The sequence below is a fragment of the Bos taurus genome, chromosome 1 (assembly GCF_002263795.3).
Source record: "Bos taurus isolate L1 Dominette 01449 registration number 42190680 breed Hereford chromosome 1, ARS-UCD2.0, whole genome shotgun sequence".
NCBI lineage: Eukaryota > Metazoa > Chordata > Mammalia > Artiodactyla > Bovidae > Bos > Bos taurus.
Window position 1 is genome coordinate 117,251,272 of NC_037328.1, and position 24,182 is coordinate 117,275,453.

At 41.8% G+C, this 24,182-nt stretch overlaps 1 protein-coding gene across 1 annotated transcript in view; it reads left to right on the forward strand.

The window, feature by feature from the left end:
• The window catches only part of MINDY4B (MINDY family member 4B), a 42,194-nt gene extending 24,273 nt beyond the window's left edge, over positions 1 to 17,921 (forward strand). The window contains exons 8-12 of the mRNA XM_059888907.1: positions 615 to 685; positions 2,470 to 2,542; positions 3,130 to 3,291; positions 14,948 to 15,128; positions 17,422 to 17,921. Coding sequence (XP_059744890.1) covers positions 615 to 685; positions 2,470 to 2,542; positions 3,130 to 3,291; positions 14,948 to 15,128; positions 17,422 to 17,564 — 630 coding nt within the window. The 3' untranslated portion in view covers positions 17,565 to 17,921. The remainder of the gene's footprint in view (positions 1 to 614; positions 686 to 2,469; positions 2,543 to 3,129; positions 3,292 to 14,947; positions 15,129 to 17,421) is intronic.
• The last annotated feature ends 6,261 nt before the right edge of the window (positions 17,922 to 24,182 follow it).

Consider the following 24,182-nt stretch of genomic DNA (forward strand, 5'->3'; position numbering starts at 1 on the left):
TGAGTGACTAAACAATGACAAAAAAACAAAACAAAACTAAGGTAGGCACTGTACATTATTTCCTTCAACTTCTGCAATAATCCTAGGGAAAAGGTATTTTTATCTGCAATTACAGATGAGACTGAAACTCAAAGTGAGTTGGAGTTAGTATAATAGAATTGGTTTTGAATTCAGATTTCTGTAACTCCAATTTCTAGAAAACTCTGCTCCCCTTGAGTTTAACAGGGTAATGAGGAGGAAAGCAGTGACTGAGGGAGGCTAGATAAAGGCCATCCAGAGCAACTCTGAAGGGCTGGGCTAGGATGGATGCTGGAAAAACGGAGAGGGAAAATACACGAAGTCTTAGCCATGAGTCAAAGAGAGTCACGTGATATAAGTGGAAGAAAGAAAGACAGATTGAAAACCAAGAAAATGATGGTGCCACGGGCAGGCCTGAAGCAAGGCAAGAGGATGCATTTGAGAGGAGATGACCTAGGGAAGCAGAGACAGCTTCCACTGTCCTTTCATCAGCTAGAAAAAATCCCTCAGGCTGTAAATCCTTGAATTCAGGCCCACAGGTACACAGAGATGCACAGCATTTAGACAAATGTGTTTTTCCTTTGTTTTCCAAATAGTTCAAAGGAGAAGGATGCCATGGCGTCATCTTATTTCTTTACAGCCTGATCTTCTCCAGAACATTTGAAAGGTAAATGCTACAAATATTTGCACAGGTATTTCCTGTAGCTTTGGGGTCATATGAACTACCTTCTCCTGTGTTGGAAAGTATTTTCATGCCTTATTGGAAACATGAGAGCTATTTTTTTTTCTAATAGACACTCTTCTGTTGATGCATCCTTTTCTATAGTCGGTTTGGCCATATTCATGGGAGAGTGGATATCATCAGAAAAGTGCAAATCTACTTTTCTAGCACTGTGGGAGGTTCCTTCTTGTGGTTATAAATATTGGCAGATATCACTCAGGCTTATTTGTACAACTTTCATAAATGAAAACAATTCATGATTTCTATATACAATAAAATATATACCCACAAATATTTATTTTGTCCCCATGAAATGCAAAGCACTGTTCTTGGGACTGTGGGATATACAAATAAAACAGGATATGGCCCTGATTGCCTCTCAGGTTCTAGTTTGGCAAAATCCAGGTAAACACATACAGAGACTGGGGAAGTCCCAGATGGTACTTGGTATGTCAGATGATGTGCAAAGACAATGACTCTTAAGGGATGCCAGAGGAGAAAGGGTCCCCAACAGATAGGGTAGTCAAGGAAGGCTTCATGGAAGAAGGAGACCTTCTTCTGGACCTTGAAAAAAGGATAAGCTTTTGCAAGTCAGAGAGAGAGAGAAACACAGGGCTTCCAGAAAGGAAAAATTTCAAACCTTGAAGCAGTGTTCCTGAAACTTATGCATTTGCATATCATACTTTTATGATGTATTATTATTTGCTTAACAATTTCCTTAAATCAACACACATTTGGGATTTCCCTGGCAGTCCAGTGGTTAAGACTGTGATTCCACTCCAGGGGGCAAGTGTTCTATCTGTGATGAGAGAACTAAGATCCCACATGCTCCATGGTGCAGACAAAAAAAGAAAAGAAGAAAAATTCAAAATCAATACACATTTAAATATCCTCTTCTTAAATTTAATACCCTTCAAATATTAATATGTTAATATATATGATCTAAATCATTTATTTGCTGTGCTAAAGAAAAAATGTATTAAACATATAAATGTGGAACTTTTAAAATGCTCATATCTATATCAACTAACATCAAGCCATACTTTAGAAAACACTGCCCTGAATTATATCTGATGCTTCACCCATGTCTTTAGGTTTGATTCACAGAAGCGCCTGACCTTCCAACCCTGTGACTAGGTTCATCCAAGAACACATACAGCTCACATACTCAGCAGCTCCCTCTGGGTTACAGCTGAAGCCACTTTCCACCTTGATATTACATTGCCCTGGGTAGAACCCTGATCCCTGGTCCCTGATGAAACAGTGGAAACTACAACCAAGAAACGGGCTTAATGCCAAGCTGGCGTTTTCCCCTTAAACAGGCTGTTCAGCTCTGCCTTGGGCCAGAACTCTCTGGAGTGGTCACAAGTCACCACCTTAAGCCAAGCATCCCTGAGACTCAGAGCAAACAGTTTCTCTGCTGAGTCCAGCATCCCCACAGAGCCCATACCGAAGGATTGTCACATGTGAGGTCTGTCACTTCTTCTTTCTCCCTCATCGCTTCTCACTGGCTTCCCCCAATGGCATCAGAATTTCCCCAATCATCTCTACAGCGCCAGTCCTAGAAGCTTTCCAGGGGACAGACGGAAACACACCAGGCACATGGGAAGGACAGTGACCAGACGAGCTCACGTTGGTGCTGCTCCGTGTTGCGGGTGAAGGCAGGAAAGGCTGTGGGTCCCTGGAGCAGTCATGGTCTCTGAGTGCTGATGGTTCCTCCCATTCCGCAGGCTTCAGGAGGAGCTGGACGTCTCCACCACTCACCTACTACAACCAAATGCTGGAGGTTTCCTGTGCAGGCAGGTGGGTTGTAAGACTACCTTTTTATTAATTTTTTTTTAAGACTACTTTTTATTGTAGAATCTGAATGAGGCTTTTATTTTTTCAATTAAGTATATTCTCTCCTTAAGTGAAGGGTGATCAAATTATCTTTGAAATACTAAGATGCCTCCCCACCCTTTTCACTTTTCCACTTTCCATTACTGTCCTTTCTAGCTTACCTCTGAGAGTCTGCCATCCCTGAAAGTCTAGAAATGTTAGAAAATACCTTGACAAGACCCCCCCTTCCAGCCAGGAATCCCTCATAACTGAAAGGGAAGCACTATAAAAATATCTTAGTTTCATGCATCTTAAATCACAATTATAGAAACCAAAGTTTAAGAAAATATTAAGGGTCTGTAGGGAGTTATGGGGCATGGCTCAAGAAAAAAATTAATAAACTCCTATTTTAACTCTACCAAATATTTATAACATATGTTTTTCCAGAATTATATACTGTGGGATTTCATTCTTTTCACTAAAAATGGTAATCTTTGCGATTATGAAAATAAAAAAATTAAGTCCTTGTGTCAAGGTTATCTTTACACATATTTGTAAAATATGTCATCTAGGCAGTTTTGAACCTGATTTTAACTGGAAGAGCAAGTCCACACACCTTTAACGGCTGTCAGAAAGGAAAGTCTCAAGAAATATTACATGGGGTCCCGACCCGCAGTGACATCGGCTATTTGCAGTGGGGGAAGGGCACTTCAGACGATGACAGACTTTCACAGGTAAGTGTGTTCCAGTTCTCAACCACACCACCAGTGGCACTATTTGGACATTTTGTTAAGTCTCTAGATTGCATGTGTCTGTACTCAGTTGTGTCCAGTTCTTTGAAACCCCGTGGGCTGTAACCCGTCAAGCTCCTCTGTCCATGGGATTCTCCAGGCAGGAATACTGGAGTGGGTTGCCATTTTCTCCTCCAGGGGATCTTCCCGACCCAAGGATCAAACCCACGTCTCCTGCACTAGCAGTTGGATTCTTTACCACTAGCTCCGTCTGGGAAGTCCTAATTCAAACCTGAGCTTACTTTTTCCTTTACTACTTTACTGCATGCCTCTCACATGCACATACAGACACACACAGAGATTTTTCAGGGTCTAAATGGAAATACACAAGTCTTGCTTTATATTTTGCCTTATCAATTTTTATGTATATAGAGTATAGGTGATACAAGTAATATGCAAATTGTTTTTTAAAACAATACTTGAAGTATACAAATAAAGTCCCCTAGCATCTCCACTCATCAGAAGTCGATACTGTCAGCTGACAATGAGTATCTTCCCAACCCTTTATTTATGCAAATATGAATGCATATATTGTATCTATTACTCAGAGCTTTAAAAATCACTGCAAATAAAAGGGAATCTCACTTATGAAATGCCTCTCAAAACACTTTCCAGCTCTGAGGATTTATAACCTCTGACAACCAGAATGTAGACTGTGCTGTTGAAAAGCACAACCAGAGAATTGAGTAAGATGTGATTCTGCAAAAACAACTGGTAAAGAGAGTGAGGAAGCAAGTACACCCACCCAAACCACAAATCAAAGATGCTTCTGTGATATTTTCCCAAAAAGTTCATCCTAAAACCTAGGGATGGCAAGGAGGTTCTGTGAGAAGCAATGCTTCTCTGGAGCAATCCTGAAACTAACTGGGATGGAATTCAATATGATGGTGACAAACCCTCCCAGGTTCACGGTCTGTCAGCGCCAAATAGCCCCACTGCTCAGAGCCTGTCCTGTCCTTCACTCTGCTGGTTCAGGCTCAAAGTCTCTTTCACATGTACAGGACTTTACACTTTATAAGGTCTTTTTATATCTATTGCTTCATCTGGCTTTCCTCTACTGTTGGGTCCAGCTACAACGTGTTATTCATGAAATCAGCACATCACAACACACACAAATCATATCTGATGTTGGGAACGTGGCATCTGACTATCACAGAATGACTGCATCTTTTTTGTACAAGTGTGTCTTCAAAGTTTGCTAAGTATTCCTTGAGTTTGAAATCTAGTCCATCATAGAAAAATGACAACAGAAACTAACATAACATTGTAAATCAACTACACTTCAGTTTGAAAAAAAGAAAAAATGAGAAGTGACAGGTAAACTAAAACAAATCAACCCAATCCGTCACCCACGGTCAGTTCTCTCAGAAATGCTTCCTTCTCCTTCTCATATAAATATGTCCTATTCTACTTCTTCTGAACCCTGTCTTTCTCATGTAATACAAATGTCCTTATATGTCAATGGATATGTGTCCTTCGTCATATTTAATGGATGCAAACATTTCCACTATATGAAACTGAAAAACTGTACTTTGAATATGTCCTAAACAGAGAATGGCTCTGTTACTACTATAAAATTCCTAATTGCTTGTCCCTGATAATTTGGGAATTCATCTTAGAATTTGATGTATATAATAACAAGGAAAACTAAGCCAAAAATAGGGGACTTATAGATTTCATTATCCATAGTTTTCTTTCAACTGCACAAGGTCACTTCATGTCCTTGGTTAAGCACTCTGTATCTATTAGAACCCAGGAATAGGACAAGACTCAGTCTGGTAGGCTACACTGGGGGCAAGTTTCAAGGAGTGAGGTACAAAAACCACAACTTTAGTGCTTTCTCTGTTATTATAAAGTTCTTTCACAATATTATTTCACCATATCCTCACTACAAACTACAAAGATTTAAAACAGTGTTTCTCATAGTTCTGTCATCTGAGTAGGTAATTCACAAGCTTTGTCATATCTTCACACCACCTCTGTTATTATTTGCTTAATATTTTCCTTTAAATGAACTCACTTTTAAAATTTGAATCTAACCTTTGCTATAGCAGGCTTCCCTGGTAGCTCAGCTGGTAAAGAATCTTCCTGCAATGAGAGAGACCTGGGTTAGATTCCTGGGTTAGAAAGATTCCCTGGAGAAGGGAAAGGCTACCCACTCCAGTATTCTGGCCTGGAGTCCATGGGGCTGCAAAGAGTGGGACAGGACAAAGCGACTTTCACATACAAATATACATTTCCTATAGCAGTAATATAAGCAATGGACTTGATACACTATTTCTTTCTAACACATTTTAAATAAATAGGTAACCAGTTTTAGGTCAGTTAAAGCAGTTTTTGGAGAAGACTCTTCAGAGTCCCTTAGACTGTAAGGAGATCCAACCAGTCCATCCTAAAGGAAATCAGTCCTGAATATTCATTGGAAGTACTGATGGTGAAGCTGAAGCTCCAATACTTTGGCCACCTGATGCGAAGAGATGACTCATTTGAAAAGACCCTGATGCTGGGAAAGATTGAAGGTGGGAGGAGACGCCTGATTGAAGGGGACGACAGGGGATGAGATGGTTGGATGGCATCACCGACTCAATGGGCCTGAGTTTGAGTAAACTCCAGGAGTTGGTCATGGACAGGGAGGCCTGGTGTGCTGCAGTCCATGGGGTCGCAAAGAGTTGGACATGACTGAGCGACTGAACTGAGCTGAAAGCAGTTTTAGGTTTACAGCAAAATTGGGTGGAAAGCACAAAGGTTTTCACAAATTCCCTGTCCTTACACATGCATGGCTTCCACATTATCAGTATCCTCCACCAGAGTGGTACATTTGTTACAGCTGATGAACCTACACTGACATGAACTAAGTCCATAGTTTATGTTATGGTTCGCTCTTGGGTTTGGACAAATGTATAATGACATGTATTCACCATTATAGCATCATACAGAGTGGTTTCACTGCCCTAAAAGTCCTCTGCGCTCTGCCAAGTCAACCCTCCATCTCCCTCAATGATGGATCTTTTTCCTGTCTCCATAGTTCTGCCTTTTCCAGAGTGTTATTAATATATAGTTGGAATTATAGTATGTAGCATTTTTGGATCGGCTTATTTCACTTAATAATATGCCTTTATATTTTCTCCATATATTTTCATAGCTTGATACCTCATTTCTTTACAGCACTGCATAATATTCCATTGGAATACTGTGAATAATATTTCTGTGAACAAATATTATTCCACTGATATGTCATGGTTTATTTAGCCATTAACTTATAAAAGATCCTTTGGTTGCTACCACATTTTGGCAATCGTGAATAATGTTGCTATAAACATCATGTGCAGGTTTCTGTGTGGACATAAGTTTTCAGCTCTTTTGGGTAAATATCAAGAGGGGGGCAATTGCTGGATCACATGGTAAGAGTATGTTTAGTTTTATAAGAAGCTGCCAAACTACCTCCCAAGGTGGCTGTACCATTTTACATTCCCACCGACAATGGGTGAGCGTTCCTGTTGCTCTGCATCCTTGCCAGCATTTAGTGTCGTCAGTGTTCTGGATTTCAGCCACTCTAATAAGTACCACATTGTTTATTTGCATTGCCCTGATAATAAGCATATGCTTATTTGCCATCTGTCTATTGTCTTTGTTGATTCATCTGTTACTCATAGGGAGCGTCTAAAATTACCAGTGCTCAGGTCATCCTCCAGAACAGTGTCAGCTATATGTGTGTAGGACCTGTGTGAACACACAGCCACACACTTAGAAGGCTCGGCTGTCACTGCCTTAAAATTCTTAACATTTTCTGAACAAAGGCCTCCAGTTTTTCATTTTGTACTGGACCCCACAAATTGTACAGCTGGTCCTATCCAATGACTCTGGTTTATCTGGCCTGGAGACCATCTGGTAATCAAAGCTTTTTACCTTGCAACCCCTCAGGTGCATCCAGAGTTAGAAATCTCTGTTCTAGAGAAAGGCTGCTTAACCTCAGCACTACTAATACTTTGGAATGGATAATTCTTTGCGGTGGGGGCTGGCCTGTGCATTATGGGATATTCAGCACCATCCTGGCTTTTACTCACTAAATCCCAGTAGTACTGCCCCACCCCATGTGACAACCAAAAATATCTCCAGATATTGCCAAATGTTCCCCAGAGGACAAAACTGTCCCAACTGAATCACTGCTCTAAAAAAGGTGTGTGTGGGGGAGAATCTCGTTAGACTTAACTGATTAAATCCATGGTATACAGAATTAGAAAACTATCATTTCAAGTGAAATTACAACAAAGAGTATCTTCTTTCAATACTGATATTTCCTTCAAGTATGAGAAATGTTGACAGCTTTCCATTCCTTTTTACCAAGGTGTTAGGGGCAAGTTTCAAACTTTAAAGTTAAACATGCATTTGCTAAACCTTAAAATTAAACAGCAGCTTGTGACTAAGCTTCTCTGAGAAAAGGGACTGTATCAAAGGCTATGCACCCCAGCCCCAAAGAAAGTGAGATTGAGAGAAAAAGAGAGAGAGCTTCAGAGAAGCAAGAATTCATGGCAATCCAGTGCTACCATTTTCCGCGGATCACATACCTTTCAATACAAGTCAGCTCGGACCAACAGCACTGCTAAGTCATGCTCTAAAGAAAATTACCTGCAGAGCCTAAAATATCCTCCAGTAATAAAGTGGATATTTGTTGGGACCTTAAATTCCATCAAGAGGCCAAGGTCTAAGGTTTAAAAAAAAAAAAAAAGCAAAAGCTTTCTTGCTGGGAAGAGGGCAAAATGTAGCCGACCTCAGGACCACCATCCAGATGCCTGCTCACAAACTGGAAGTAGGGCAAAGGATGGTGAGACACTGGGTTAGCTTTAAAATCTACATAAAAATCACATCTACAAAGCTTCCATCTTTTCAAAAAGTGACTAATGTGGCTTTTCATTTTCCCTTCTTAGAGTCAGTGTTCTCTCCCCAGGGAGATGCCTATGAATCCTGCCCTCAGTGAAAATTGCCTGAAATTGTACACTAATGGCTTGAAACCCAGAGGATGTTTATTATGTTGTCTCTGACATGCACTTGAAGTTTGGTTTCAGAACAAATGTATTAAAGAGCAAATACAGGCTGGCAGGTAGTTTTACTTGAACTGCTGAGATATATGACTCTGTTAGGCATCTACATACATACATATAAAGTTTATTTAACCTGAAGATGCTTTTTTATTCTTTCTATAGCAGCTCATTATATTCTGGGAAAAAAGCAATCTATAACTCACCAAATAGTATCAAAATAATTTTTGTAGATAATGATTTTATATCTATAAGAATTTTATATTTTCCCATCACTTCCGAAGCTGGCAATTAAAGTATTTTTTAAAGCTCAATCACTCCTGAAGACGGTATTTTTTAAAGCTCATTTAGTCATTATAGTCTAACAGCCACTTGTGCAGAGCACATACTGTGTGCTGGGCTCTCTCCAAGTCACTGGTAATGATATCTTCTTTCATTTAACCCTCATTTCCACTCAGAGTTACAATCAGTGTTAGTTCAAGTACAGGGGCTGTTGTGTGATCATTCATTCTATTTCTTTTTATTGGGAGTATAGTTGCTTTACAGTGTTGTACAATGAAGTGAAACAGCCATATATGTACATATTTCCCCTCCCCCTTGACCTTTCCTCCCCTGCCCCCATCCCACCCCTCTAGGTCATCGCAGAGGGCTGAGCTCCCTGAACTACACAGTAGCTTCCCACTAGCTGTTTGTTTCAGAGATGAGACATCCCAGACTGAGAAAGTGTAAGAAGGCCACCAACTAAGGAGGTGTCAGGGCCAGGATTCTGAGCCCAGATCTATATGTGTTCCAAGGCACTTTCAGCCCACTGCCTGTCATGATCATCTCTACTTGTTTCTGATAAAGTGGTAAATACAAAACATTTGTTCTGGGTAAGATATCTTTCAGAGGTGTTTCTGTAATCAATCACATCAACATATTGACATAGACATGTATATTTGTATTATATAAGATCTATTACAGATCCTGCCCTCAATCTCCTCAGCATCAGGGTCTTTTCCAATGAGTCAGCTCTCTGCATCAGGTGGCCAAAGTAAAGACCAGGGACAGGAGGAGAAGGGGGGGACAGAGGATGAGATGGTTGGATGGCATCATTGACTCAATGGACATGAGTTTGAGAAAACTCTGGGAGATCGTGAAGGACAGGGAAGTCTGGCATGCTGCAGTCCATGGGGTCGCAAAGAGTCGGACACGACTAAGTGACCAAACAACAAATTACAGATCCTCTAATGCTGAACTGCAAATGGTTAGATAATGGCAAAATCATGGCTCGGTCTTACAATGCATGGTGGTTGTACTCAATATCTAAAACTTTATCCACTGACTACTAGGTTAAAGCAGTGGTGAGTGTGAGTTGATTGTGATCCGCAAGTACTGGTGGCACACACCCTTTCAAGTATCTGTGTGTTTGGCGGACTGTGTCTGTCACTATATGCTAGGAGGACAAGCTCAGTGGTGCTCAGAGATGTGCTAACCAGAAGACTCATCTGATGGCAGTGCATACAGATATCTAATATTTCATAACCTTCAATCATAAGACTTCTTGCAGCACAGCTGTTTGCTCAAAAAAGAACCAGATGTGGTTCAAGGGCAGTGCTTTAAGCATCACTGGATTGAGGACCTCACAGTCACTCCCTTCCCTTTCTGCTCTGAGGCATGGTGACTCTGCACATGGATATGCCAAATGCATATAGGTATTGGTGCTAAGTGGTAAGAACCCGCCTGCTAATGCAGGAGACATAAGAGACGCAGGTTCAATCCCTGGGTCGGGAAGATCCTCTGAAGAAGGGCATGGCAACCCACTCCAGTATTCTTGTCTGGAGAATCCCATGGACAGAGGAGCATGGTGGGCTAAAGTCCACATGGTCAGAAAGAGTCGGATATGACTGAAGTGACTTAGCTCGCACATAAGCATTTTTTGGGGTATTTAGGGACTCCTGCCTCGAGTCCCTGCCTCGGGTGGGCGTTCTAAATTGGAAGATTATATGTAAGCATTGGTAAGAGAAACCTAATATAAGAAGTTTTCTGAGTTCAAAAGAAAATCAATGTGCTGCTTGGCAGAACCTGCTGTCGCTGTGAAACCCCCTCATCCGCCACTGCATCTGTCTTCCCTAAGTGAATCTCTTCTAACTCAGTGATAAAATTGCAGAGATTGCAAAAACGCACGTCTTTCAGTCCCAATGTCACAGCCCAGTAGGTGAGATTAAAAAAAAAAACAAAAAAAGGAGCTCTCATTAGATGACATGCAAGCCCCCCAGAACCCACCAGACTGACAGTTCCTGCAGCACACAGCCAGCTCCCCGCAAGAAGAGGCACTGTTTTGAAGCCTCCCATCACTTTTCTATTTGAAGATACAGGTTTGAGTGTGTGGTTCCAATACCTAAGTGAGAACATAAAGTAGTTTGAGTCTAACACCATCTGGAAAACCTCAGGAGGTTCACATTATCTTCGCACCTGCCACCGAGAAGAAAAATCAACTCTGATTTTTAGAAGGAACGGAAGCCATTTAGGTCTTGCTGGAATTATTCCCCCGACAACCCTGGCAGAGCACATCACCATCTGAGTCCTACCTTCTTCCCTCTTTACATTTTTCCCTTTAAAGAGACTGACAGGAAGAAATCCAACACTCAAAGTACCAGATGAAGCTCCACCCACTGTTCTCTACCCCTGAGTCGCTGGGGTAGCGCCTGGAAAACATGACAACACCCCTGCAAACTGGCTAAGAGAAATTACATCAACTCGTGCTCCGGGTGGCAGAGATGAGAGCCAGACTGTGAAGAGCCACGCATGTGAGTTGTCACCAGGAATCAGCGAAGAAAGCACATTTCCACAACTTTCTCCCAATCAGATCGCCGGATGGGGGCCCTGGGACTTCCACATCAAGCTCCTTATGCAGAGGCGCATTCCAAGAGCCGTTGTTCTGGAGCCGGCCTATGGCTCAGTCTCAGTGCTCAGTCACTGTCAGGTCCGACTTCTTGCAACCCCATGGACTGTAGCTCGCCAGGTTCCTCTGTGTATGGGATTTTCCAGGCTCCTCTTCCCTGACTCAAGGATCGAATCAGGTCTCCTGCATTGGCAGGCGGATTCTTTACCACTTAAGCCACCACACGGACAGATGGATCCTCACTCTCTGGTGCTTAGAATTTGTCCCTTCTTCCTATCTTTGTAACTTTACCTTCAATGACACCTGCTATGGAAGGTTTGATTGCCGCATGGAAGGCTGAACTGACTGGGCTTATTACACAATGAGTGAATTTAAGGAGAAAGGTATTTTATTTATAGCACCACTCTATCACAATTTAATTTCCTTTTTACCATGGCAACATGAGGCAACATGCACAAATTCTGCATTGATGACATCTCACCAGTAAAACATACTTAGAATTCTCTTTCATGGGGAGGTTAGCTGATAAATTGTGTCTATCCCAAAGCAATACAAATTCTTAACTGAAGATGCCAGTCAAACAGATTCCATGGTGCACTGAGGAAAGGGCTTTGATATTTGACTGGGTTCAGTTGGGAGGTACTCAGTTTTGGTTCTGCAGAACTCCCTTTAAACCAAGCATGTTCTAAGCTGTAACCTGAGGCTCACCTCTTGGAGTTAAAACCTAAAGTGCTGTGACAGACATATTTCTCTTGACCAGAATCTCTCAGGGCAAGTGGGACTCTGCCTACTCAGTGTAGGGTCTCTGAATGGTCACTTTGAGTGCTGGAGATTGCTATATTTATGACTCCTTCGTTTTCCTCCTACTTTAATAAGATCATGAGTAGCTTTGAGTTCAGGAGAGAAAACTGTTGCATTGTTGCATAAAATCACAACAGTGCAGTGGCCACACCTTACAGAGTATGAATCTGAGCTCCAGTTGAATTTTGCCAACGTCACAAAGATTTTGTGAAACAATATCATGTATGTCTACAGTCAATTACATCCACCCACACATCATTTACAGGAACTTTCACTGATTTAAAATCAGCCAGAATATGCATCTGGAGTTAAAATGCAGTGGCACTTTATTACAAACAGCCCTCAGTTTCCTAATTAGTTTATCCATATTTTCAAACTTAATAATTCCAAGTCCTGAGGATCGTATTTTGATTATACATAACCTTAGTACTATCACAAGAAGGCCTAAGAAAGAGCTTATTTTATAACTAGTGAATGGTGACGATGTTCTTTGGAATGTAGGGGGTGGACTCTGGGATGTAAATACATGGGGTTGCTTCAATGGCACATCCTCTGTGTTTTATTTCCAATGTAGCCAGTGGGTGACTTGCCCCAAGTTTGGTGTATTATACTCATGTTATACTCAGTCCAGGGAGGGCTGGTGTTGATGTGAGCAGATGAGCATGCCCACTATGAGCATGTCCAGACTGGGGTGCTGGGCCTACACCCCTTTTTTCAACTATCAGCTAAAACCTAGGTCATTTCTTTTAAACACAGTAGTATAATTTTTCTCCAGTAGCTGAAGAGTAAAGTTTAAACACAAAAGCACCTCTGATTCACCCACAACTGAAGAATTTCAACTCTAGGAGAAAGAAGGGATTTGAATAGAATGATTGAGAAATCAAAATGTCAAGTTACTAGCCTTTAATACTTGGGTTGACAAAACACGCAGTCATTTTTTTTCAAAACTGGATTTTCCATGCAACAGAATTTGTTCCTGAACACACAGTACAACTCTGAGGACCAAGAAGAAAAGAAACAGAATTGAATCCTTCTGTTATGGGAAGATATGCCACAGCTGAGGGTCCAGAGCTCTCCCTAGCATCTTGGGAAATGATGGGGGTTTCCATGTAGCTCACGTTAATCTCTTTACATGTTTTTTTTTAATGTTTTTTAAAAAACATTAATGAGTTTCAATGGCATTAAAAAAATTTGTGCTTCCCTGCCTCTTTAAACAAAATGGGAGATATCATCAAGAAAAACACTATAATCCTGATTCCCTCATGTGTTTGGACTGCAAAGAGATCAAACCAGTCAATCCCAAAGGAAATCAACCCTGAATATTCATTGGAAGAACTGATCCTGAAGCTCCAATACTTTGGCCATGCAAAGAGCTGACTCATTGGAAAAGACCCTGATGCTGGGAAAGATTGAGGGCAAGAGGAGAAGCCAATGACAGAGCATGATATGTTTAGGTAGTATCACTGATTCGATGGACATGAGTTTGAGCAAACTGGGAGATAGTGAAGGACAGGGAAGTCTGGCGTGCTGCAGTCCATGGGGTCGCAAAGAATTGGACATGACTTAGTGACTGAACAGCAACAACGAACCTCAGGGGTTACTGGAGTATGCAGGATCCTTTACTAGTGAGCCTTCCTGAGTGGTGCTTTGGTGAATCTAATTCACTGGCCTGAGAATTCAAGGCCTGGATTGCCTGGAAAAACCAGAAAACAAGCTGATTAAGACATTGAACTTAGGCTTCCCTGGTGACTCACTGGAAAGAATCCACCTGCCTATGCAGGAGATACAGGTTTGACCCTTGATCTAGAAAGACCCCACATGCCACAGAACAACTAAGCCCGTGCACCACAACTATTGAGCCTGTGCTCTAGAGTCCAGGGGCTGCGACCACTGAAGCTCATGTCCCCGATAGCCTCTGCTCCATGAGAAGCCACCACAAAGAGAAGACATGCATCACAACTAGACAGGAGCCCACACCTGCCGCAACTGGGGTGAAGCCCATGCAGCAACAAAAATCCAGCACAACCAAAAACAAATAATTTTTAAAAACAGTGAACTTAATATTATGCGTAATACTGAACTAGTACATTCAGCTGTAAGTACATCTTCACAATTGATCTACATATTAACACGCAGTTATGTGTACATCTGTGAGAGTGTTTGTGTGCTTTCCACTCATTTCCCAGAAGCTTTTTTCTGTATTCAAAATATCCTCTCTTTCCATATTCTAGGCTCTTTTTCCTAGGATCTAAATGGTTAGTGCTGCCAGAATGACCACCTGCTGAATGAAATACTGTCCTATCTTGGGAACAGAAATAAGTACACTAGTCAACAAAAAGACCAGTTCAAGTTCTCATATTCCATTCCTACACTTCTATTTCGGTCTACTTATTCTCCACCTCACTAACAAACCAAACTGAGATGGTTCCACCAGCTCCATAAGCCCACCCTCAAAATGTTTTAAAATAAAATCCATGAAGAGAAAAACTGGAACATCACCACCACATCATTCATAAATGCAAATTCATTTACAAGAAAGCCTTTGTTTGAAATCTTCCTCCATGCACAGTGCCCTGCCCAGCTATAAGCGCAATGCCAAGTCTCTGAGCTGCTTTAAAAAAAAATTTTTTTAAGCCTTTATTGAATTTGTCACAATACTACTTCTGGTTTTTATGTTTTTGTTTTTTGGCTATGAGGCATGTGGGATCTTAGCTCCCCCTTACCAGGGATCAAACCCACACCCCCTGCATTGGAAGGCAAAGTCTTAACCACCGGACCACCAGAGAAGTCCCCGAGCTGCTTTTTGATCCTGGTGACATGTGTTCTCTCGTAGGCAGCCAAATCTAATGTTCATCTGCGGTCCTCTCTCCTCTTGCAGGTGGGCAGCATGCTGAAGACTCCCAAGTTACCTGTCTGGCTGTGCAACATCAACGGAAATTACAGTGTCCTGTTTAGCACAAACAGGCAGCTCTTATCAGACTGGAAAGTGGAGCGCCTCTTTGATCTGTACTTCTACAGTGGCCAGCCTGCACAGAAAAAGCCTGCGCACCTTACCATAGGTAAGCACTCCAGACCCCAGTGCTCTCAGCTTAATGTGCTCAGAGAGCCGAGGCTGTGCTGGTTTACAGCTGTGTGGACGCTTGGGCTAGCTCTGCAGGAAGATGTGGAGGCCTGATCTCTAAAATGAAACCTAGGCTTCAACGTCATGGGTCTAACCTAAGCATTGTAATCTTGGGGTTCCAACTGATGAATTCTAATCCCAAGATAGAGTATCAGATGACTGATCATCCCAGAACACAGTAACTAAACTGAGAGTGCATTTGTATTCAGATCAGTTCAAAAAGCATTTTTGAGGCCTACTAAGCACCAGGCATATACCAGACACTAGGAAAGCAAGAAGGCACAGTCTTGGCAGAGGTTCCAGTGTGATCATATAAGCCATTTCATTCCAATTCCCACCATGTTTAAAAAAAAAAACAAAACACGAAGAAAAAAGATTAACCTTAAGCTGTCTTAAAACACTAGCCTTTTGGACAAGGGAATAAACATGATGAAACCAGGAGCCCGTATTTGCTACCAAGGCACCATGCATGGAGCCTTGCTGATTTGGTGTCTGACTCTTTGCCTTTAGTATCACAGGTCTGGCTTTAGGCAACTTTTCATTATTATGACTGCATCTAGAAGAGTGTTTTAGTGACTGCTTTGTCTATGTAGCTCCTAATTCTTTTTCTTTAATTATGAGAAATTTATATTTGTGTGTATGTGTATACACATACATGTGCTTAGTCTCTCAGTCATGTCCAATTCTTTGCAACCTCATAGACTGTAGTCTGCCAGGCTCCTCTGTCCATGGGATTCTCCAGGCAAGAATACTGAAGTGAGTTGCCATGCCCTCCTTCAGGGCATCTTCCCAACCCAGGGATCGAACCCAGGTCTCCCTCATTGCAGGTGGATTCTTTACCATCTGAGCCACCAGGCAAGCCCAATACATACATATATATATATGTGTGCGTGTGTGTGTGTGTGTGTGTGTGTGTGTGTGTATATATATATATATGACCCCAGAAAAATGTATATTATATATATACACACCCATTTCATTTAGTGGGATATTGCCAATACATTTCTTAAGATATTTATTGTTTCTACTTTTCTACTATTATTGCTTCTACTTTACTCTCTTCTTTGAGGAAAGCACTGGGATTTTTTTTTTTTTTTTTTTTTAGCTCACACACATAGCAAGCATTGTGTTCCAGGCACTGTGTTGAAAGCCTTACATACATTATTCCATTAAATCCTCCTAACAGTCATCTAAAGTAGACACTATGATGCTTATTTTACACAGAGGAAACTGAAGTGGCCAAAAAATGATTTCTAATGGATGAGGTTGAGAGATACTAAGTACCTTCCCAAAGGTCATCTGCGACAAACTTGGGCCTTGAACTCAGTTCTAGACCACCTCACGAGAATACTCGCACTTCACCCCCAAATGCAAATGTACTCTTAGCATTGAGAAGCTCTCTCTTTCTTATTTTTTCCTGACAACATTCAGTGATTTATTGATACATCTAACTCTATGTGTTCCATCACGGTGCGGGACCACACCATTACATGACATCAATACTGAGTTTTCAAAATCTACAACAACCCAGACTATCATGGACATGTCTTGTGTGGGGCATATGTACACACCATCCACTTGAATCCCCATCAGCTCACTCACTTCTAGGAACACAGCTTGCTGAGCCCAACTCCTGCCCACTCATCCTATTTTCCTTCCTTCCTGGCTTCTTCTGAAATGGTATACATAGTTCAGTTCAGTTCAGTCGCTCAGTCGTGTCCGACTCTTTGCAACCCCATGAATCGCAGCACGCCAGGCCTCCCTGTCCATCACCAACTCCTGGAGTTCACTCAGACTCACGTTCATCGAGTCAGTGATGCCATCCAGACATCTCATCCTCTGTCGTCCCCTTCTCCTCCTGCCCCCAATCCCTCCCAGCATCAGAGTCTTTTCCAATGAGTCAACTCTTCACATGAGGTGGCCAAAGTACTGGAGTTTCAGCTTTAGCATCATTCCTTCCAAAGAAATCCCAGGGCTGATCTCCTTCAGAATGGACTGGTTAGATCTCCTTGCAGTCCAAGGGACTCTCAAGAGTCTTCTCCAACACCACAGTTCAAAAGCATCAATTCTTCGGTGCTCAGCTTTCTTCACAGTCCAACTCTCGCATCCATACATGACCACTGGAAAAACCATAGCCTTGACTAGATGGACCTTTGTTGGCAAAGTAATGTCTCTGCTTTTCAATATACTATCAAATGCTGGGGTCTAAATGTTGGCTATTCCTTCCTCAGACACTCACTCCCATCACTGGGAAAGCGTCCAACACGAAGATGAACACAGACCAGGAAGACGGTTTTCCCCACTGGAGATGGTGATCAGAACCAAGTGGAGAGATGCCACCATCAATTGGAATGGATCTATTCCCTTTTTCTAAAGAGGAAGCCAAGATGTACAATGAAGTCTGAAGCATCAGTACTATGGGGACACAAAAGCCTAACTTGGGGAAGACCATTTTATGTTCCTTATTCAGAAACCCCACCCAAAACACTCCCATAAGCAGTATGTTTTTTCTTTTGTCTCTATGAACTCTCTGCAGTTGCTATTGGTATTTTTGGAGACACAGAACCCTTACTTCAGGGTCTGGAAGTCGTATCCTTTATGCTCATATAAACGGGTTCCTCATTTTTATTCAAAAGAAAAACTGAAGTCTCTTTCCTTCATGTTATTTCCAAATTCCTCTCTCCTCAGTGTGATTCTCCCTGGGGATTACAGAAGGAGGGAGCTAGCTTTCATTTGGGGATGAAGTCATCAGTAATAAATCATTAGATTTTTAGTTATGGCAAGAACTCAAGCCTTCTCAAAGATTTCCTGGTATGAAGAGCATTCCTTTCCAAGGTTACATTTCAAAGTGCCCACATTAGCAAGTTCTTGTCATTAAAATAGTAAATGGGATTGAAGCGGGGGCTATTCCTGGTAGGCTGGCTATTGTAGTTGGCTGTGGGTGCAAACCATCCTGTGAGCACACAGGAGACATTCTTTCCATCAGTGCTATGATTGCTTAATTTCTTTATAAGCTGAATGTAAATAATGGGTGTGTGCTCAGTCAGGTCCAGCTCTTTGCGACCCCATGGACTGTAGGCGGCCAGGCTCCTCTATCCATGGGATTTTCCAGGCAAGATTACTGGACTGGGTTGCCATTTCCTTCTCCAGAGAATCTTCCTGACCCAAGCATCAAACCCATGTCTCCTGCATTGGCAGATGGATTCTTTACCCTGAGTCATCTGGGAAGCCCCTGGATATAAATATACAAATGGACAAACATACACGGAGAAGCCTGATTCCTAAATGAAATAAAATTATATACAAAAGTAAAATCTCTCCTTCTGTCAATGTTCAAAGGGGAAAACAATTCTTTTTAGAACTTGACCTTTCCCTGTTCTGTTGAATGCCTACACTTTTTCTGAAGAAATACACAGAGCAAGATACATATTCTTTCTAAAAGAAGCCCATGGGAACCATTTAGACCTTTCTCCTAGCCACCCCACTGGTCTACTGACTCACAGATATAGGGTTTCTTATTCACAAGCCAAACTTTAGTTTGCAAAGAACAACTTTTCTGCACCCATTGTCCAAATTAATTTGCTAAATGCATTTTCTTTTGGCCCCAAGAACAATGTTTTAACTTAAGAAGCATGTAGAAAATGAAACTTCAAGGTGAATCATAAATTATGTCAAAAGAGAAAGCCAATTTGGCTTCGATTGCTGATTTCAGTATCCTTATCATTGATGCTTCTATTTGGGATTTTAAATACATCAGACAAATGAGTGGATCCTGATAGATTCTCAGCATATTTCTTGGTCTTTGCAATATTGTGCTTTTCTGAGGCGCAGGCCTGTTTCGGTTTTATGAACACTGACTTATTTCTAATTAAATCTCCCTTTCAGTGTGGACTACTGGAAAACTTAGAGCCTAATGAGAACCATAGCAAGTATATCGGTCAGAAAGCTCCCAGCCACAAGTAAGAGAGCTCACTAAAAGTGTCTCACACAGTGAGGACATTCCTCTCTAACAAGAATGAGCCAGTTAGGGATCCACGTGACTCTCCTAGGTCAACTGTGGTTCTCCTCCAGGCCTAAGCACAGAAGTCTCAGAGCCAGGACATAATCAGAACTCTACAGAAGGAAAAGGGGCAGGATGAGTGTGGTGTAGACTGTGATGTGGCAGTGTTGCCTGGCAGTGTATTAGTCCTTACAAAAGGTGCTTTTTCAATTGGCCTCATATCTGAATCTACTTTCTATTTCTACTCTATTTTTCTTTGGATTCTTAATTGATTTATGTGTGCATGCTCAGTTTTATCCGACTCTTTAGAACTCCATGGGCTGTAGCCTGCCAGGCTCCTCTGTCCATGGGATTTTCAGGCAAGAATAGTCGAGCAGATTGCCATTTCCTCCTCAAGAGTATCCTCCTGACCCAGGGATCAAACTCGTGTCTCCTGTGTCTCCTGTACTGGCAGGCAGAATCTTTACCACTGAGTCATTGGGAAATTCATTTATAATTTATGTATTTTACCATATTTTACAAGCTGTTATATTGTCTTATTATTCCTGGAACAAACTTATTAATAAGCAAAATAATAAATATTAAGAACATGTTTTATATATAGTAGTATAATCATTTTGACACAGAAAGGTATTAATTACTTTGTATGTCAATGTTCAGTGAAATGAGTGTTTATTTCATCTTATAAATAATATTTTAATTTTTTTGGTAAGGTGGAAACATGTTTTTTTTTAAGTAGCTAGAAATTTCCTAGGACCATCAGTTCACCTTTGAACTCTCTGTGTTTTGAGATAAATGACTTTAATTGTCTTGTCAGCTTCTAAAACATGAAGCAGGAAAACGCTATTTGCTTTGTCAGATGATAATTTTTCTGAATAATTACTAAACTGAGTATCTCTTTAGTGAGACCATGTCCCTGTGGAGATGGCAAATCCTTTTGGTTTGTCCCTCAAAATTACTGTTTGTTTTTAGCAAAGATGTATGTATCATTTTGTTAAGTGTAAGTTCGCCAATGTCACAAGACCAGGTGGGACCAAGCCAGGTCCCAGGCAGGCCTGAAATTCCCTGGTCATCTCCAGGCTGTGTGCAACCTTAGTTACACCTGAGCCTAATTTTATCTATGAGTGAGTAACACAAACTATCCGCTTCATTGATCACAGCTTTGACATGGCAAAGAGACCGTGTAACTCAATGAAAGCTACGACCCATGCTTTGCAGGGCCACCCAGGACAGACGGGTCCTAGTGAAGAGTTCTGACAAACTGTAGTCCACTGGAGGAGGGAGTGGCAACCCATCCACCACTCTCACCTGGAGAACCTCACAGACAGTATGAAAAGGCAGAAAGATGTGACACTGGAAGACGAGTTCCCACAGTTCGGAAGTTGTCCAATATGCTACTGGGAAAGAGTGGAGGGCAATTACTAACAGCTCCAGAAAGAATGAAGTGACGGCCAAAGTGGGAATGATGCTCAGCTGTGGATGTGTTTGGTGGTGAAAGTAAAGTCTGATGCTGTAAAGAACAATATTGCGTAGGAACTTGGAATGTTAGGCCCATGAATCAAGGTAAATGGGACATAGTCAAGGAGGATATGGCAAGATTGAAAATCAATGTGGGAAAGATTGAAGGCAAAAGGAGAAAGGGGTGGCAGAAGACAAAATGTTTAGATGGCATCACTGACTCAATGGACATGATTCTGGGCAAACTCCAGGAGATAGTGGAGGACAGAGGAACCTGACGGGCTACAGTTCACGAGTTCTCAAAGAGTCAGACAAGACTTAGCAACTGAAAAATAGCACAGACAATGGATATACGCTGTGGACTGTTGTAATCGCCTTGTCAAGGCCTTAGAGACACAACTGTTTACTCATTCAGGGAACTTTTTAAATATCCCCCATGTACCAGGCACTCGCCTGGGTGCTAGAGAGATACAGTGAGCAACACCAGCCACAGGCCCTCTTCTCTCTGGAGGTCTTCTGAGGTGAAGGCACTCATCAAGAAACCACTGTGATGAATAGAAACTTGAAAACTGAGATAAGTGTTCAGAGGGAGAGGATTCATGGCATGCAATAGCTTGTAACAAAGGCCTGGAAGTTCAGGGAAAGACATCTCTGAGAAACAGACAATTAAACTGAGGTAGGGAGGCTAAGTGGTGAGAAGCAGGAGAGGGACAGAGGGACGAGCAGGTGCCAATCCCTGCCTCCAACGAGTTCAAGAATCAGAGAACCAGTGGGACTGCCATTTGCAGAACGCGAGGTGCAGCATGGCTGAGAAGCAGCTGGAGGGGCAGGGAAGGACACACCCTAGGCATTGTAGATGAGGAGGCATGGGCAGCCTTGGAAGGTTAAGTGGCCTGGGAAGATGTGCGTTCTGAGAAGATGTCTCTGTGGAGAGTGGAGAGAGCCCACAGTGGACATAGAGACTAGTTAGAAGACTACAGCAGGGATCTAGACAAGAGATGACCAGAACAGAGTAGTGGCAGTTAAGGCAGACTGAAGTGGGCCACTCAAGAGAAACGACTTGGTGGGTAAAGCAGACAAGGCCAAGAGGTTGACACTGGGGGTGGGTCGGGGCAGAACATGAAGGAGAAGGAGGCATCAGGAATAGTTTCTTAGTTCCAGGTTTGAAAGTTGGATGGATGTTTGTGCCTTCGTTGAATTTTAAGACACACTAAGAGAATAGCAGGTTAGGAGGGGAAGAAATCCCAAGTTCAGTCTTGGATGTGAAACCATGATTCACGTGGAGAGGTAGAATAGCGGGTTAGAAATAAGGTTATGGATCTCACAGGAGAGGTTTGAACCACAAAAATACATTCGGGAGGCACTGATGGTGAGGAAGATGGTGGTAGGGAGGGAATTTGCCTGAGGAGACTATTTAGAGAGCTGGCCTGAATCTGAGCCCAGAGGAATCCCATTGTTAGCGGTCAAGTAAGTTCCAATGAGCCTGGAAAAGAAGCAGAGAGGAAACAGCCCGAGACACAGGAGGTGACCCTCAACTGATATCTAAATAAAAGGTCTTTTCAGTGACTCTTTATGTCAAAACTCAACCAGAAAGAAGGGGGTCAGGAAGATCCCTGGAGAAGGAAATGGCTGCTGCTGCTGCTGCTGCTAAGTCACTTCAGTCGTGTCCAACTCTGTGAGACCCCATAGACGGCAGCCATGGCTACCACTCCAGTATTCTTATTTGGAGAATCCCATGGACAAAGGAGCCTGGCGGGCTACAGTCCATGGGGTGGCAGACAGTCAGACATGATTGAACTCTTACATGAGGTTTAAGGCTGAAATTAATTCTGTTGAATGCATTCATATCCCATCCCTTTCCAAGAAGGACACAGGGTGGCTGATAACTAGGAAACTTTCAGGAGAACTTGGTACGTCCTTTTTTTTTTAAGTTATCAAACCCAATTTTAAAAACGTCTCACCACTGTCCACAAGGTGGTGCTATGAGAGTGACTTTTTCAATCTCCTCATCAAAAATAATTATCAAAGTAAATGTGGTCAATTCAGGTACCACGTTAAAAAAAAAAAGCAAATAATTATAAACGATATAATGGGTATTAATCTTTGTGATACTTAGAAGCGCTGTCACTAAGCATGGTAGGTAGTACTGCTCTTGTAGGTGTCTTCCTTTCTCTTCCACTCCAACGGGGGCAGAAAGCGGATGGGTAAGGCACGGCAAGAACTGTAAATGTTAGCTCTAAAATACCCCCATTTGCATCACCACCTTCTTGGTGCAGACACCACTGGACTATTAAACAGCTGCCCAGGTGTTACCCTCACCTTCTTTTTTGTCCCCTTCTATTAATAATTGTTTTTCAACACAATAGTTATCTTTTAAAAATTTGACTTTTGATCATGTGATAGAGCCATTTTTATTGACCTTGGACAAAAAGGCCAAAAGTCTTAACATGATCTCCAAGAGCCTGTGGGATTTAGCTTCTGATTCATCTCATACCCAACTCCTGATCATCACCATGTTTTCACCCAAGCCAAGCTCACCCCCAGTTGAGGGGCTCTGCATATGCTTTTCCCTGTGCCAACAACGATCTTCACCCTGATCTCACTCTGCAGATGTCTACTTAAAATCCACTTTCTCAGACGGGCCTTCTCTGACACGAGTGGGGTGCCATTGCCTTCTCTGATTCCCATCTAATATCCCCCAATTTGCCTCTCTTAGCACCTTGTTCTACTTTTTATCACTCACTGTGGGGGGTTATAATTACACACTTATTTGTATGATTATGTGTTAAAATGCCTGACTACCCCCTAGCACAGTGGTTCTCAAATTTTTTACTCTCAGGACCCTTTTATGTTCTGAAAAATTATCAACAACCCTGTTTATCAGGGTTATTCTATTAATATTTATCCTGTTAGAAATTAAAGCTGAACATTTGTTTAAAAATCTATTCATTCATTTTAAATAACAATAATAAAGCTATTATATGTTAACTAAAATAATAGGTTATGAAAGTGAAGTGAAAGTCGCTCAGTCGTGTCCCACTCTTTGCAACCCCATGGACTATACAGTCCATGGAGTTCTCCAGGCCAGAATACTGGAGTGGGTAGCCTTTCCCTTCTCCAGGGGATCTTCCCAACCCAGGAATCAAACCTAGGTCTTCCTCATTGCAGGCAGATTTTTAACCAGCTGAGCCAAAGGGAAGCCATCTTATGAAAAAAACTATATTTTCCAAAGGAAACAGTGGCATTATTTACATTTCCATAAATCTAGTCAATGGCCAGCTTAATGCGAGATGGCCATATATTCTCATATCTACCTCTTACTTCAATCTGTTGTGATTTGCTTTTAGGCTGAAACACATGAAGAAAATCTGGTCTTACATATTTAGCTGGAAAACAATGGAAAATGTAATAACCTTGTGGTTATTCTTCTTTGATACTACACCAAAACTCTACAGTTAGTTATTTCTTTAAAAGTTCGTTGCAATGTGGAAAAGGAAACTGCACTAATGTGCTTTTCAAACTCTGTTATATTAG